Source organism: Callionymus lyra, chromosome 10 (assembly GCF_982586985.1).
Source record: "Callionymus lyra chromosome 10, fCalLyr1.hap1.1, whole genome shotgun sequence".
NCBI lineage: Eukaryota > Metazoa > Chordata > Actinopteri > Syngnathiformes > Callionymidae > Callionymus > Callionymus lyra.
The window spans coordinates 4,268,086-4,286,506 of record NC_141827.1 but is presented as its reverse complement, the minus strand read 5'-3'; the positions used below and the strand labels follow the sequence as shown (position 1 = coordinate 4,286,506).

At 40.7% G+C, this 18,421-nt stretch overlaps 1 protein-coding gene across 1 annotated transcript in view; it reads left to right on the top strand.

Annotated features, from left to right (window-relative positions):
• Nucleotides 1–18,421, top strand: part of il17rd (interleukin 17 receptor D) — a 35,899-nt gene that overhangs the window by 13,678 nt on the left and 3,800 nt on the right. Inside the window, exons 2-13 of the mRNA XM_087800081.1 lie at nt 1,492–1,546; nt 5,504–5,626; nt 8,835–8,953; nt 9,159–9,279; nt 10,234–10,278; nt 10,348–10,499; nt 10,958–11,023; nt 14,342–14,396; nt 14,463–14,573; nt 15,249–15,433; nt 17,211–17,326; nt 17,400–17,642. Coding sequence (XP_087656207.1) covers nt 1,492–1,546; nt 5,504–5,626; nt 8,835–8,953; nt 9,159–9,279; nt 10,234–10,278; nt 10,348–10,499; nt 10,958–11,023; nt 14,342–14,396; nt 14,463–14,573; nt 15,249–15,433; nt 17,211–17,326; nt 17,400–17,642 — 1,391 coding nt within the window. The remainder of the gene's footprint in view (nt 1–1,491; nt 1,547–5,503; nt 5,627–8,834; nt 8,954–9,158; nt 9,280–10,233; nt 10,279–10,347; nt 10,500–10,957; nt 11,024–14,341; nt 14,397–14,462; nt 14,574–15,248; nt 15,434–17,210; nt 17,327–17,399; nt 17,643–18,421) is intronic.

Here is an 18,421-nt window from a genome sequence, read left to right as displayed (position 1 = left end):
TATATATGTGTAGTATTGTCCAGTACTTGACTCTGGTGTTGTGATAGTGTAGTAACAAGTATATATGTGTAGTATTGTCCAGTACTTGACTCTGGTGTTGTGATAGTGTAGTAACAAGTATATATGTGTAGTATTGTCCAGTACTTGACTCTGGTGTTGTAGTATTTACAGACCACATGACTCTTGACAAAGTCGTAACTGCTTTCATTCGTTTTCAAACCAATGTATGTCCAAACATCAGCTTTTAAAGCTGCTGGAGTCACTGTATCCTCTCGTCCTCAGTCATCGCCGGGATCTTGCAGGATTTTATTGTTCCTGTAGCTGCGGAGGACATATTGACTGCTGTTTAATTTTCAACTCAAAGATTAACGAATACGGTGAATATTTGCAAGTTTAAATAAAAATAAAAATATTTTATTCACACGTTATTAAAATAGAAACCAAGTTTGATCCAATTAAATATGATTCAAAGAAAGCCAAACAAATTGAATACATCTATATGAAAATATACGTTTTTTATTACAGTATCAAGAAAAACTGTGGTATTTAAGTGTATCAATATTTTTCTTACTACTAGTGAGTCAGACTCGGACTCTGACCTTCAGTCTGTAACTAAAGCAGTATCTCTTCAAATCCAAACTAAGATATGTTGTTAAGGATGTTCATCATGTTAGTCTTTAGCCTCAGTACCTGATCCGAGACCAAGTTACACGCCAGTGTTGGGTTTAACCAGTGATGTCATCAGAGCATCTTTTTCCAAGTGTTGGTTTGATTCCCTGAAGGACGAACAAACATACACACCCTCCGTCATTGTCTTACCGGAGAATAGGATCATGGGTAACTGAAGTCAGAAGGTCTCCAGGGAGCCACTGTTGACACGCCGGTGTGTTGGCCAGATCTTAACGGGTCACTGTATCCGTCCCTTCAGGGCGGAGCCTGCAAGAAGATCCAGGTTCTGTGGGTCCAGGGACAAAGAATCAAACAGTTTGTTTGTCGGACCACGATGACTTAGAAGATGCTTTTGGCCTGAAAGATGAAACTTTGTTGAGAAATGTGAGGAAATGTTTTTCTCCCTTAAAGCTTTAAGTTCACCTCAAAACTTAAGTTTATAATCATGATTTGTTTTTATTCACGAAGGAAGAATATCATCTCGAATATGTAGCCATTGATAATAATAATTATATTCAATTATATTATTTTGACTCAAACACTTTTGCTTGAATCGTTTGATGTTCAGCGTTAAAAAAATCCTTCATTATGTGAAAACTTCTAGTTTATTTTCTGCATTTGATGAAGTTATTTCGTCATTTTATAATTCAGCATCATTGTTTTAATGATTAATTCTGCCGTCTTAAAGCATGTTACTTTTCATATAGTGAGATTTAATAATGACTTGTCGGGGGCGTCCACTGCCTCACACCCTGGGTAGCTGAGATACTTTTCGAAACATTTTCAAGCAGAAACTGACTTGTTTTTTCTCTTCTCCTACAGATTCAGGCTGGTCCAGATGGAAGTCCCAAACTTGGCGTCACCTTCAGACCTGACAGTGAGTCCTGAAGAAGATTTATTTCAATGTTGCTTCTGATTCGTTCTTACAGTTGAATCATTGCTTTCTGTTCTCCTGAGCTCCGATGACAATCGAACCCTCGGTGTTTCCTCTTCATTTGAATCACAGAGACATGTATCCGATCCCTAATCTTCTCTGCTCTGAAGAGTGACGGGACCCTCTTGACCCCGGGGTCTCGGACCCCCGTCCGCCTCCTCTTCCTCCCTCACTTTTGTTCCCCTCGTTCTTAAAGTCAAGTTCCTCAGCCGTGTCGGATCCTGAATCTTTTGTCCGTGACCGTGAGCGAGAAGCGTTTTCAGATTCCTGTGTGTGTACGAGTGTGTGTGTCCTTGATGTTTGTGTGTTTCTGTTTACAGTCGCATTAATATGCAGGTGAACAAACCCTCTCTGTTTTACACTTTCTTTTATCGTCATTGCACAGAAGAACACAGCAGTGAAACTGGCAACGGAATTTTGTTGTTGTCTTGGCAACACAGCATAGAGTGAATGTATATAAAAAAAAGTATAAATATAAATATTAATAAGTTAAAAATAGTTCAATATAGTATAAACAGAATATATGGGACAAAAATAAATCAAAAGAACCCGTAGTAATCCTCCCAGCCGGTCACAGCAGGAGGCCGTCAACAATGAGTCTGGTTCTGCTCGAGGTTTCTGCCTTCTAAAAGGAACTCATTGTTGAGTTGCTGGGATCTGCCTTTCCTTTCTCCACTATAGTCTTACTTCAACTTACAACAAGTGTCTTGAGATAACTTTGTTATGATAAGACACTCAAATTAAAATGTAATTGAATGAATCCTAAAGCATGTGGTCGTAGAAAGTAGATTTTGAATTTACATTTGAAGATGCATAATGGCTTGATAAAAAACATTCCCTAAATCTGACTGTTGGCCTCAATGCTGGCCTGCAGTACAGTTGGAGTTTGGATGCTTTTAAAGCAGCTGTCGGATTCAGTCACGCCAGAGGAAGAATTCTGCCTCTAATCTCTTAAATATTGGAAGCTAACTCTGTGGTTTGTCTGGTTCCTCGTTCAACACGGAAGAAACAGCTTTCTCCTCGAAGCAAAAACCTGCTTTAAATGCACTATATTGTCTTTTAGGAATGTCAACATTTAAAAGAAACGTTCTAGACGTGTAGTCGAGGCTTGTAACTGTCATGTTACCAGTTATACCAGTTATCTAAGTTTATGACCTTTAGAGAGTTCTGTCTCTAACGCCTACTAATCCATCACATCAAAGGTCATTCTTAGAACCGCTTCAAAAGGCTACTAATTTATAGCCAACATAAACGGACAAATAATAGAACTTTATCGAGTCACGGAGTCAAGTTAAATTGACACTGTCTGTGCATGTTCTTTTTAAGTCCTTGTTATTATCTGAAGCTTTAAGGCCAGATAATCACCCTTAAAAATATGATTCAGTGTTTCCTCATTAATCACTGGCCTTCCTTTCCAGGACATCCACATTAAATTCAATTATACGGAGTAAAGACACTATATTTTTGTATTCATTTATTAGATTAGATTAGAGTAGATAAACGTTATGAATCCCTCTGGAGATCTGGAAATTAGTTTTCCAGCATATATAAAAATATAATATAACACAAGCTATGCAATATTTAAAACATTATTTATTTATTCTATTTATACTATAATGCACTATGTTTAACTTATTCATATTTATATTTAGACATTTTTTATATACCTTCATTGTATGCAACATTTAAAACATTATTTATTTATTCAATTTAAACTATAATGCACTATTTTTAACTTATTAATGTTTATATGTATCCTTTTTTACATACATTCATTGTATGCAATATTTAAAACATTATTTATTTATTCAATTTAGACTATAATGCACTATTTTTAACTTATTAATGTTTATATTTATACTTTTTTTTATATTAATTTATTCTATGCTCTGTTTTCTAACGGTTGCCAAGCAATGGAATTTCGTTGCCAGTTTCACTGCTGTGTTCTTTTTTGCAATGACGATAAAAGAAAGTCTGAGTCTAAAATAGTTGTACTGAGTAACTTCAAACAATCGCACACAACTCAAAACTTTATTGACGACGCCCACTTACTCCCGTCTCCCACGTCACATGACCAAAACACAGACATCTCATTGGTCAACAGCAGAAAATTAACAAGGAGGAGAAAAAAACGAGTTTAAATGTTATTTTTTCCAAATCAAAAATGATTTGTTATCAATGTTCCTGTTACCACTGTAGATGTTAAGACAGCCATTATCTCTATTTTAGTACATTTGTTCCATAAAGTTTTGTATTTTCAGATAAATGTACAAAACAAACTTATGATTTAGTTGCCTGAGCTCTTGTAAATGGTTAGTCTTATGGTTGACAGTCAAGTATAAAGAGTAGTTTCACTGTGTGATGCTAACGCAGGAAGATTTAAGGAATATTGAACTCAACTACTGTGAGGTTGTGTTGTGAGGATTGTGATGTGTGTGCGTTCATCGATGCCAGAACGACGTCACTTTGATGCTTTTTCTCATGAGGTTTGACGTTATGTCACCAGAAGCGCTGAGGTCAGAGGTCAGGAGGTCACTTGTTAAAATATGCTCTTTCTTCGTGAGATGTTTAAAGTCAAATTTCATGCGTTAATATGATTTAACATAACAATTAGAAACGTAGTATTGTGCGTGTCTACTGAGGTGTGTGTCGGGGGGTCAGGGGGTCACACCTCACTGGCTTCCTTGTCCATCACACTCTTTTGAAGAAGAGTCAGAAGCTTCTTCTATGATTTATTTTATTTCGACCTACTCCATGTTAAACTCTCACAGAAACTGTAGAACATTAACATGATTTGATTTTGCAGATTCATCTTTAAAAAGTATGAAATGTTCCTTTAAAAAATTCATTGTGGGAGAAGAGGAAGAAGAGCAACCAGCCGTGACCTTCTCCACCAGCCCTGAACATGACCCCGGGGTTGGAGGAGGAGCAGCAGGCCTCGCATCCGTTCACCTCCTCTTCTTCTCCACCTAATCTCTTTTCCATGCAGCGTCCTCATCCCTCCATCAATGGACGGCCGGCAGGAGGGAGGAGGAGCAGTCAGTCGTGTCTGAGCCCCACGCCTCCCTCTCTTCGGACTCCTAAACCCGGTCTTTCTCCTCCTGGTTCATGGCTCGCTGCTCTTCCTCCTCTTCCTCCTCTTCCTCCTCTTCCTCTGACTGTTCTCCCTGCATGATAAAATGGATGCAAAAGAACAATGGAAGAAGACGCACATCATTCAGTCATATTTAGCTCATGAGGCGTCATCGTCATGAATCCTGCGTTTGACGTGCGGGTCCGAGACGGCTGTTGCATTAATTACCGTAAAGGATGAATGACTTTTATGAAGTTTACCGAACATTTACGGAATGAGTGCCTTTTTTTTTGTTGAGGTGACTGTATCCTCTCGTCCTCAGTCAAAGCCTGGATCTCCCAGGATTTCAATGTTCCTTTAGCCATGTAGCAGCCAGAGGCTTCATGTAAAGAAATATATATATAAATATGTTTATGGTATCCACTTTATTGAAATATTAACCAGAAAAGAACTACGAAAAAAAACAGAATTTGATTTGAAAGCTATGAAGAAACAACATACGGTGCAGTTTAATTTAAGATGACGACTGACTCAAGGGTCCTCACGATGTTGACATTTTTCTGTCTAGACCAAAATTCCTACTGGTATCATCTCTGATTGGTTCTCTAGATATTCCAAAACTTCCAGAAATACTTGCAATGGCAAAATTACTTCAACCCACTCTATGTGCCTCGTCGTCATAATAAAGTGCGTCACATGTTTTCTCTTCCTGAAAAAATACTCTTGGTACTCCAGCCATGATGAAAAACGCATTCAGTCCACGATGAACGACACGGTATAAGCGCCGTTATCTTACATTTTTAAAGCAGAATTCCTCTCTTCCTCAGATTGCTCTTCCAACTACCCTCTGGGGAAACATGTGATCCACGAAGTCACCAACGTCACCTTCAGCCACCTGGCCTGCGAGGACCAGGCCGGCGTGGTGGTCCACTGGTCTGCCAGTCCACTGGGTAACTACCTTCTCTTTCTTCTCACCTGGAGAACATCAAAGCTTCAGATTGACGCTCGTCTCAGAAGACGTATAGAATCGAGAACGTCGTAAAACCCCCCAAAAAAACGAAGTCCATGTCCTGGTAAACCATGTTAACTGTTGCACACAGTCTTTAAAAAATAAAAAGAATTGTAGAAAATCCCCCAAATAATGTTTCTTAAAATGGAGAAAACGGTCAGAAAGAGTTTTCTGCCCAGTGTGGGGGTGTTACCTGCTCCAGGTAAGTGGAAATGCTATCGCACCCAAATGTCCCCACGAGCACCGAAGGACGAACACATGTTCGGGCCTTTGATCCGCCTGAAGGACGGAGAGAAGGAAGATCACATCTCACTCCACAATACCAGGATTTGACCGTGAAGGAATGTGTATGTATGTGTGTGTGTGTGTGTGTGTGCGCGCGCGTGTGTGCGTGTGTGTGTGTGTGTGCGTGTGTGTGTGCGCGTGTGTGTGTGTGTGTGTGCGAGTGTGTGTGCGAGTGTGTGTGTGCGCGTGTGTGTGTGTGTGCGTGTGCGTGTCTGTGAGTGTGTCTGCGAGTGTGTCTGCGAGTGTGTGTGTACGTGTGTGTGTGTGCGTGTGTGTGTGTGCGCGAGTGTGTGTGTGCGAGTGTGTGTGTGTGTGTGTGTGTGCGCGAGTGTGTGTGTGCGAGTGTGTGTGTGTGTGTGTGTGTGCGGGCGTGTGTGTCTGCGAGTGTGTGTGTACGTGTGTGTGTGTGTGTGTGTGTGTGTGCGCGAGTGTGTGTGTGCGAGTGTGTGTGTGTGTGTGTGTGCGCGCGTGTGTGTGTGCGTGTGTGTGTGTGCGTGTGCGTGTGCGAGTGTGTGTGTGTGTGTGCGAGTGTGTGTGTGTGTGTGTGTGCGAGTGTGTGCGAGTGTGTGTGTGTGTGTGTAAAGTAACCCCCCGCTCTCTTCCCTCACTGTGACAATACCATGAGTTTTCTCACACAATCCCCTGGAAAACCTGCACAAATGTGTAAGAGATCATGAGATAAAAAACAAAGAAGAATTTTTTTTTTTTTAAAAGATAGAATCTGACTTTTACTGCTCAGGATTAAACAAAAGTCTAGAATTTTTTTTTACTCAAACTTGGGATCGCAGGCAAAATATTACACGATGAAGAACGATGAGTAGAGGAAGAAAAGGGATGAAAGGATGATGTTGTATAAAATATGGGGAGAGAATGAAAACGTACAAATAGGAAGTGGGGAAAAGGGAAAAAGAAGATGGAGAAAAAAAGGAAGCGACAAAACAGTAGGAAGTAAAATAACAGAGATGAGAGGAAAGAAGGAAAATAGTAAAATAAAAGTTTAGAGGTGGAGCTGATGTAAGAGAGGGATGAAGTAATGTGGTCAATTAAAGAAGCAAGAGGATAAATAAATGTTCCATTAAGACCTTTGATTGAACAAGAACAAAGGAATAAATTATATATTACTCATTACTGTTTATTTAACACATTAAATGGTATATTTTTCTTGCCCATTTAATACTTTACTAACCAGCCATTACGCTGCACCTGAACACACCTGGTAACTATACAGGGGCAACAATACCACATGTTGAGTTACCGCAGGATATACGTGTAGTATTGTCCAGTACTTTACTCTGTTGTAGTAGAATTCACAAACCACATGACTCTTGACAAAGTCGTGTTTCTTCTCAGAACAAAATATGTACAAAAATCACCTTATAAGCTGCTGGAGTCGACTGTATCCTCTCGTCCTCAGTCATCACCAGGATCTCATTGTAACTTCAGCAGCAGAGGACGATGTGACTGCTGCCATCTAGTCCGATTGCAGCGCAAAAAATGGAAAAATGTCGTGAATATTTGCCTGTAATTGTAAATAAAACCATCAAGCTGTCGGATATATCCTGACATTAACGAGTATCGATATGTTCTCACACGACTGAAGATGACGAACTGTCTTAAATAATATGAATATAGACGTCGTCGTTCTTTCTATAAAGACAAACTTCACGAGACCAAAACTCGTTGTCATCACACCTGATGTTGCCCATTAACAAGTCACATGACCTCATGTGGTTCAGCGAGCGAAGTCGTAAAACAAGAGATGAGGCTGTTTTTCTTCCATCAAAGCCGCGGCAGAAACATGAGCTCAGACTCATCAGCTGCAGGTTCCTGCGGTGCTGCTGGATCATGTAATCTGTCCCGGAACACATGCCGGGATTAAAGTGCATCACTTGTCCGGGACCGCGAGCGGGTTTTTATTCACTCTGCTGAGCAAACATCTGGATCCAGCGTCTGGTCTTTCAGCCATTAGCCATAACATTATGACCGGCTCCTTTGGTTTAACGAAGAGACCGTGAGGCGACGACGGGAAACGAGGAACTTGTCGGGCTGGAGATGAGGTGACGAGGAATAAGGAGGGATGAGGTGATGAAGGAGAAGAGCAGGAGTTAGAGTTAAGAGTCATCAAAGGAGCTGCAGGTTCATGAGTCCCTGACCACTGACCACTGCCGAAACCTGGCACACTAAGTGAACCTGATGTCGTCAGACCAGACGCTGGAGTTATAAAGCGAAGAAGATGAAGTGAACATTTACGAGTGTTGACTCTGCAGCTGCTGCTCAAAGTCAAAAACATCCCGGAGAGAGAGGGCGAGAGAGAGGGAGAGATAGGGCGAGAGAGAGGCGTGGAGGAATCTGCCTCGAGTCAGAAGAACCGGTTTATGCTGCTGCGACTCTCTGAGATAATCAGAACAACATGGAGGTGAAGCTCTAATTACAAGACAGAGCAGCTTAAGAAGAGCCCGGGGGAGAGAGGGAGGAAAAAGAAGGGGGAGGAAGGGAAGGTTGAAGGAAGAAACGATGGAGGAGAGAAGCCAAGGAGAAAATGTTAGTCGAAGGAAACAAGGAGGCAGCGGGTCAGGGAAGGAAATAAACAGGTGGATGGAAGAAAAAGAGGAAGAGAGGGAAACTAGGATGTGAAGAAGAATAAAAATGTAAAGAAGGATCAAGAGTTTAAGGAGAAGAGAAGGTGACGAGGAAGAAGGAGGGAAGGGGTAGTGAAAAAAGAAGAGATGAGCTTGCGGTGAAAAGAAGATGACAAAGAAAATGTGATGAAAAAATGTTTTAAAAGATGTTTTTTTGGGAAAAAGAAAGTCGATCAAATGAGTGAAACTTGAAGAGATTTAAGTTGTTGTTGTTTGTCGTCGCAGGAATCGAACACATCAAGGGGTTCCGGGTTTATCTGGAGGACAAGAATCCAGACGGAAAACAGTGTCAGCACCTGATCCTCAAAGATCCGCGGCAGCTCAACTTCTCCTACAGGAACACGGTGAGTCTCGGTTTGTGTTTGGACTTTACTTTGGACAGTTCTGCAGATATCAGGTTTTTTAATGCCTAGCCCGACCGCTAGAGGGCAGTCGAACACAATCTAGAGTTCAACTTAAAAAAGTTACATCGAATTTATTTCATTCGTAAACGTGTTTGAATGTCTGAATAATAACGTCTCGTTGTATTTCCTCTTCTTTGAATCTCAGAAGCTGAGCAGTCAGCCGTTCAGTGGACTCAACTTCGACACGGACTACATGGTCCGGGTCGTTCCGTTCCCGACTCTGATGAACGAGAGCTTCTTCCCTCCGTCCTTCCTCAGGACCAACTGTGAGTCCTGAAGGTTACTCCGGGTACTCCTCAGATCCAGTAGACTTGGTTGGGCTGGTGGTCATAATGTTCCTGCTGGAGCTGAAAGTGATTAAACCAGCGAAAGACAAAAGTATTTTACAAAAGCTTAACCTTCACATTTGACCATTTTATTCTAACAACTACTAAACATTAATGTTTCAAATGGAAGTAAATATATTGAATATGAATTTCTAACACTGACTTCCAGCATTAAAATTGTACTTTAAATGTAATTAATCAGATTTCAAGCACAGATTTTTCCTGTCGATTTACTTTTAAATGAATGCATTCAGTGTAAAATGTAATCTGTAAAGAATTAGATGTAAAAAATATTGAGTATATAAATATTACTTGACACGTTTTACATCCATTTTTTAACCTTTAATTTTTTTTTACATAGAATTTATTTTCACTGATTTATTTTCATCTTTATTTTTACATTTTTTTTTTTTTTTTTACAACAGTGCTTGAAATTAAAGTGTTTAAAAAGTTTAGTTAAATGATATGAAGTCAGACATTAAATTCCATTATGTTAGTTATTTTACGTTCCTTACATTGAATATTCAATATTACTCGACACACTGTTTATCTAATATCTTACACTTCATTTTTTACATTTAATATGTTACATATTATATTATTTTTTACACAAACTGTGTTCATGCATTGAAAAGAATAGAATAAAAAAGCAAAAACCAACAGCGCTTGAAATTTAAGTATTTTTCAATTTCAAAGTCAGATTTTGATGCTGTAAAAATGCAGTTTTTTAAAATTATAATCATAATCATAATAATTATAATCAAAGTCCGAAGTCACACGTTTACTTCTATAGTTTTCTTTTACTTAAATGTCTAACGTTCTTCTGATACGTAAACTCATTGTTCGCTGCTGCCCTCTAGTGGATCCATCGTTAAACGTCTGTTTCTCTTGCAGCCTGTGAAGTTCTTCTGGGCTCAGAGAACCTGGTCTGCAAACCATGTAAGTTCCTCTTGTTCTGACAAGTTAAAAAAGAAGAGATTTCTCAAAGATTCTTCTCGATCTTCACAGTCTGGAAGCCCAAGACTCTGGGCGTGTCTCAGCTCGGCTCGTACCTCCACGTGGCCTTCGATCAAGCTCCGCCTTCTTTCGGCTTCCACCTCTACTACGTCTTCTACAAGCTGCGTCAGGACGGGCCCTTCAAAGTGCAGCGCTGCAAACCCGTGAGCATTATGACCCGCTAGGAATATTTATCTCAAGAGACTAGTTTGTACATATTTACACTCGCATAACTTTGTTATTTCAAGTATCATAATTATTGGAAATATTCATTAAAGCAAGATTAATGTCGGCATCATGTTCACCGACATTCACAGAAACATTGTGTTTCACTCATTTATAATAGTTTAAGTATTAAGTAAGTAAGTAAGTAAAGGTTATTTGTAAAGTAAAGTCCAATAGTTTAAGTATTAAGTAAGTAAGTAAATATATATTATATATATATATAAATATTTAAATCAAATATTAGCAAAAACAAAAAAATCTCTAAACTAAAGGTGAAGTCAGCAAAATGAACTTTTAAAAAAAAAGTTGGGCAATTCTATCTTTTATCGTTATATTTTGAGTGTTTACTGCTGAGAAATGAAGGCAGTTGTGTTACCATCGTTTGTTGTGTGTTCAGGATGCAAGTCAGACGAGAATGACGTGCACACTTCAGAGTGTGACGCCGGGAACTTACACCATCGAGGTATCAGATCTGTTGACCTCGTGTTCACCTCTGACCATCTGTTGATCTTCACGTGTTCACCTCTGACCATCTGTTGATCTTCACGTGTTCACCTCTGACCATCTGTTGATCTTCACGTGTTCACCTCTGACCATCTGTTGATCTTCACATGTTCACCTCTGACCATCTGTTGATCTTCACGTGTTCACCTCTGACCATCTGTTGACCTTCACGTGTTCACCTCTGACCACCTGTTGACCTTCACATGTTCACCTCTGACCATCTGTTGACCTTCACGTGTTCACCTCTGACCATCCGTTGACCTTCACATGTTCACGTCTAACCATCTGTTGACCTTCACGTGTTCACCTCTGACCATCTGTTGACCTTCACGTGTTCACCTCTGACCATCTGTTGATCTTCACGTGTTCACCTCTGACCATCTGTTGATCTTCACGTGTCCACCTCTGACCATCCGTTGACCTTCACGTGTTCACCTCTGACCACCTGTTGACCTTCACATGTTCACCTCTGACCATCTGTTGACCTTCACGTGTTCACCTCTGACCATCCGTTGACCTTCACATGTTCACCTCTAACCATCTGTTGACCTTCACGTGTTCACCTCTAACCACCTGTTGACCTTCACATGTTCACCTCTGACCATCTGTTGACCTTCACATGTTCACCTCTGACCATCTGTTGACCTTCACATGTTCACCTCTGACCATCTGTTGACCTTCACGTGTTCACCTCTAACCATCTGTTGACCTTCACGTGTTCACCTCTAACCACCTGTTGACCTTCACATGTTCACCTCTGACCATCTGTTGACCTTCACATGTTCACCTCTGACCATCTGTTGACCTTCACGTGTTCACCTCTAACCACCTGTTGACCTTCACGTGTTCACCTCTGACCATCTGTTGACCTTCACATGTTCACCTCTGACCATCTGTTGACCTTCACATGTTCACCTCTAACCATCTGTTGACCTTCACATGTTCACCTCTGACCATCCGTTGACCTTCACGTGTTCACCTCTGACCATCCGTTGACCTTCACATGTTCACCTCTGACCATATGTTGACCTTCACGTGTTCACCTCTGACCATCTGTTGACCTTCACATGTTCACCTCTGACCATCTGTTGACCTTCACGTGTTCACCTCTTACCATCCGTTGACCTCCACATGTTCACCTCTGACCATCTGTTGACCTTCACGTGTTCACCTCTTACCATCCGTTGACCTCCACATGTTCACCTCTGACCATCTGTTGACCTTCACGTGTTCACCTCTGACCATCTGTTGACCTTCACGTGTTCACCTCTAACCACCTGTTGACCTTCACATGTTCACCTCTGACCATCTGTTGACCTTCACATGTTCACCTCTGACCATCTGTTGACCTTCACATGTTCACCTCTGACCATCTGTTGACCTTCACGTGTTCACCTCTGACCATATGTTGACCTTCACATGTTCACCTCTGACCATCTGTTGACCTTCACATGTTCACCTCTGACCATCTGTTGACCTTCACGTGTTCACCTCTTACCATCCGTTGACCTTCACATGTTCACCTCTGACCATCTGTTGACCTTCACGTGTTCACCTCTGACATTTGTTGACCTTCACGTGTTCACCTCTGACCATCTGTTGACCTTCACATGTTCACCTCTGACCATCCGTTGACCTTCACATGTTCACCTCTGACCATCTGTTGACCTTCACGTGTTCACCTCTGACCATCTGTTGACCTTCACATGTTCACCTCTAACCATCCGTGCACCTTCAAGTGTTCACCTCTGACCATCTGTTGACCTTCACGTGTTCACCTCTGACCATCCGTTGACCTTCACGTGTTCACCTCTGACCATCCGTTGACCTTCACGTGTTCACCTCTGACCATCCGTTGACCTTCACGTGTTCACCTCTGACCATCCGTTGACCTTCACATGTTCACCTCTGACCATCTGTTGACCTTCACATGTTCACCTCTAACCATCTGTTGACCTTCACATGTTCACCTCTGACCATCTGTTGACCTTCACGTGTTCACCTCTGACCATCCGTTGACCTTCACGTGTTCACCTCTGACCATCCGTTGACCTTCACGTGTTCACCTCTGACCATCCGTTGACCTTCACGTGTTCACCTCTGACCATCCGTTGACCTTCACATGTTCACCTCTGACCATCTGTTGACCTTCACATGTTCACCTCTGACCATCTGTTGACCTTCACATGTTCACCTCTAACCATCTGTTGACCTTCACATGTTCACCTCTGACCATCTGTTGACCTTCACATGTTCACCTATGACCATCCGTTGACCTTCACGTGTTCACCTCTGACCATCTGTTGACCTTCACATGTTCACCTCTGACCATCTGTTGACCTTCACGTGTTCACCTCTGACCATCTGTTGACCTTCACATGTTCACCTCTGACCATCTGTTGACCTTCACGTGTTCACCTCTGACCATCCGTTGACCTTCACGTGTTCACCTCTAACCATCTGTTGACCTTCACATGTTCACCTCTGACCATCTGTTGACCTTCACATGTTCACCTCTGACCATCTGTTGACCTTCACGTGTTCACCTCTGACCATCTGTTGACCTTCACGTGTTCACCTCTAACCATCCGTTGACCTTCACGTGTTCACCTCTGACAATCCGTTGACCTTCACGTGTTCACCTCTGACCATCCGTTGACCTTCACGTGTTCACCTCTGACCATCCGTTGACCTTCACGTGTTCACCTCTGACCATCCGTTGACCTTCACGTGTTCACCTCTGACCATCCGTTGACCTTCACGTGTTCACCTCTGACCATTTGTTGATCTTCACGTGTTCACCTCTGACCATCTGTTGACCTTCACGTGTTCACCTCTGACCATCCGTTGACCTTCACGTGTTCACCTCTGACCATCCGTTGACCTTCACGTGTTCACCTCTGACCATCTGTTGACCTTCACGTGTTCACCTCTGACCATCTGTTGACCTTCACGTGTTCACCTCTAACCATCCGTTGACCTTCACATGTTCACCTCTGACCATCTGTTGACCTTCACATGTTCACCTCTAACCATCTGTTGACCTTCACATGTTCACCTCTGACCATCTGTTGACCTTCACGTGTTCACCTCTGACCATCCGTTGACCTTCACATGTTCACCTCTGACCATCTGTTGACCTTCACATGTTCACCTCTGACCATCTGTTGACCTTCACGTGTTCACCTCTGACCATCTGTTGACCTTCACATGTTCACCTCTGACCATCTGTTGACCTTCACGTGTTCACCTCTGACCATCTGTTGACCTTCCTCAGCTGAGGGACGAGACCAACACCACCAGGAGGCAGACGCAGTATCACGTCAGTCAAGGTAACGTGAACGTCCTCCTGACCTTGACCTCGTCTGACATGTTCTTCCTCGCCCCCCCCACTCAAGTCCACTCGCCCTGGGCCGGTCCCATCCGAGCCATGGCCATCACGGTCCCTCTGGTCATCATGTCGGCCTTCGCCACGCTCTTCACCGTCATGTGTCGCAAGAAACAACAAGGTAACGACAGGAAGTGTTTGTCAACGACAGGAAGTGTTCGTCACGTGTGTCACATTTAAAGAAGTCCCTGATGAGTGAAACTAATGAACTGATCAAAGTCCAGATGCTTCTGATAATTATTGAAATAATTGTTTCACATGTTTCCAACTCGAGGATTATTGTTTTATTTTGCTCAAATCAAAGTAGATTTGTGTTGATTTGGTGAAATACAAAGATTAAAGTTAAACACTGGTGTTTGAGGAAATACATTTTAATTATGAGTATTTAATGAAGGACAAACACAGAGTAATTTAAGAATATTTGAACCTCCAAGAATGAAAATACAGCATCATAATCATACTTTCCTGGTCAATATACATTTCGTTCAGTTAGTTTTTATCATTTTTTGTGAGTTTTTCTTGTCTTTTAGAATAAAGTACAAATATATTTAGAAATAAACTATAAATTAAAGTTTTATTTATGTTTATTTATCAAATATAATCTGGTAAAGTTACTCTTCTTGATGTTTTACTTACAACATTCTATGTTTTTTTTCATTTCATCTAAAATATTTCTTCTGCATGTTAAAAAGCTCTTTTTCATCCCTTCTTTCTTTCCCTCCAGTGACTATAACGTCGTCCTCTTTTTGAGCCCGACCCGCTTAGATCCGATGCTAACGTCGATTCTCTCGTTCAGAAAACATCTACAGTCAGCTGGACGAGGAGAGCAGCGAGTCGTCCAATCAGAGCGCGGCGCTGAACTCCGAGCGACCGTGGCCCCGCCCCAAAGTCTTCGTCTGCTACTCCAGCCGAGATTCTCCCAAACACTCCAGCGTCATCCAGAGCTTCGCCTTCTTCCTGCAGGACTTCTGCGGCTGTGAGGTGAGACTCCAGTGTGGTATTATAGTTTTACACTGTTACCTTTTAAATGGTAATATTTAGACTTAATAACATTTTTAATATAAAATATGCTTGAACTATGTGTGTACACGAGTGTGTATTAGTTGTTATGATACTTATCACAATACAGGGTCAACGATACAATATTTAGTGATAGTTTAGTATCAAGTATATATGTGTAGTATTGTCCAGTACTTGACTCTGGTGTTGTGATAGTGTAGTAACAAGTATATATGTGTAGTATTGTCCAGTACTTGACTCTGGTGTTGTGATAGTGTAGTATCAAGTATGTATGTGTAGTATTGTCCAGTACTTGACTCTGGTGTTGTGATAGTGTAGTAACAAGTATATATGTGTAGTATTGTCCAGTACTTGACTCTGGTGTTGTGATAGTGTAGTAACAAGTATATATGTGTAGTATTGTCCAGTACTTTGACTCTGGTGTTGTGATAGTGTAGTAACAAGTATATATGTGTAGTATTGCCCAGTACTTGACTCTGGTGTTGTGATAGTGTAGTAACAAGTATATATGTGTAGTATTGTCCAGTACTTGACTCTGGTGTTGTGATAGTGTAGTATCAAGTATATATGTGTAGTATTGTCCAGTACTTGACTCTGGTGTTGTGATAGTGTAGTATCAAGTATATATGTGTAGTATTGTCCAGTACTTGACTCTGGTGTTGTGATAGTGTAGTATCAAGTATATATGTGTAGTATTGTCCAGTACTTGACTCTGGTGTTGTGATAGTGTAGTAACAAGTATATATGTGTAGTATTGTCCAGTACTTGACTCTGGTGTTGTGATAGTGTAGTAACAAGTATATATGTGTAGTATTGTCCAGTACTTGACTCTGGTGTTGTGATAGTGTAGTAACAAGTATATATGTGTAGTATTGTCCAGAACTTGACTCTGGTGTTGTGATAGTGTAGTAACAAGAAAATATGTGTAGTATTGTCCAGTACTTGACTCTGGTGTTGTGATAGTGTAGTAACAAGGATATATGTGTAGTATTGTCCAGTACTTGACTCTGTTGTTGTGATAGTGTAGTAACAAGTATATATGTGTAGTATTGTCCAGTACTTGACTTTGGTGTTGTGATAGTGTAGTAACAAGTATATATGTGTAGTATTGTCCAGTACTTGACTCTGGTGTTGTGATAGTGTAGTAACATGTATATATGTAGTATATATATACCGCCAGGATCTCGTTGGTCCTCTAGCAGTAGAACACTTACCACTGCTGCCATCTAGCGGCAGGAAGTATAATTGCAACACAAAAATGAACAAACACTGTGAATGTTTGCATGTTCATTGTATATTTTAAAAGAGAGGAAGTAGTTAGAGCTTCACCTCTATGTTGTTCTGAAAGAAAAACAAGTATTTATTTAATATTTAAAGACTATTGAAATACAAAATATGAAAAAGTCGGTGAATATCAATACAGTGCCAAGAAATATTGCAATATTTAAGTGTATCAATATTTTCTTTCACTCCTAAAGCACAGTCAGTTAAACATGGAGATAATATTCTCCTTAAAATTCTAAATATTCCTCATATTTGACATTTAAATGAAGCATGATGGACAACAATAGTTTTCCTATTTACGAGGTGTCTTTGAACGCAGCACGGTTCTTACTGTCGCTTCTACACAAACCACTTCATCACGAACATGTTTTTTTCACTGTCTGGAAATAGGAAGTTTACATTTTTACATCGTTTACACGTATAAAATGTTGCCGTCTTCAACATGTTCGTGAAGGTGGTGCTGGACTTGTGGGAACATCTGGAGATGTGCAAAGAAGGTCAGATGTCGTGGCTCAGCAGACAGTTGGACGAAGCAAACTTCATCATCACCGTTTGCTCAAAGGGTCTCAGGTAACCCTCGCCCCAAATCTCTCTTCTTTGTGCCATATTCCTGGACAGTAAAGTAATCCATCGCCCCCTGCAGGTACTTCACGGAGAAAAAAACCCGTAAAGGAAAGACGCCGGTGGGTCGCCGCGGTAACGGCTCCCAGACGGGCGGCGCCGGCGGCGACCTGTTCGTGGTGACGGTGGCCATGATCGCGGAGAAGCTGCGTCAGGCCAAACTGAACGAGTCCGACGGCGCCGGAGAGCCGAGTCGCTTCATGACCGTGTACTTCGACTACTCCAGCGAACACGACGTGCCCACCGCGCTCAGCCTGGCGCCGCGGTGAGTCCAGGGTCACGGAGTCGAGGGGTCGAGGGGTCACGGGGTCGACGGTCGCTTCACGAGAGGCTCACGAATGTTTCACTTAAGGTCACGTGAAGGTCGTTACACAAATATGAAAGTATGTCAGTGGCATCAGAATTACATTGAAACTTATAATGTTGAAACTTTGAATTTCTTTATTGGAATGTTGTTGTTTTTAGAATTAAACTATTTTTTTGTGTGATTGAATTAAATAATTTACATATTGAAGATTTTCTTTATATATATAATTAAATTAAAAAAAAATCTTTACTGAAGGTTGAATTTTTTTACATTTAAAAATTCTAATTATTTCTTAATTGATTATTTAAACATAGTTTTATATTCAAAGTCCAATAATTCTGAAGTAAAGTTTTCTAAATTCAAAGTTTTGTTTTATATGTAGACTTTAAAATTTAATTTACACATTTGGTTTAACATTTTTATATTGAATTCAAAAATATTGAATTTAAAACATTTATCTTTGAATTATTTGAATTAAAATATCAAACTTTGTTTAAAAAAATGCATTTTGAAAATAATTGTTTTTTAAATTAAATTATTAAAAAAATCTAATTCAACCTTTTAATATACAAATTATTAAAAAATTAAAAAGACAACATTTCAATAAAAATAAGCATAATTTGAAATGTTAAATTCAACTGATAAACTTAAAAAAAATAACACACAAAGTGCTTTTAAAGACACAATTGAATTCAAATGCTTTGACGCCTCGGTCAATGATTGTGTCACATGACAGT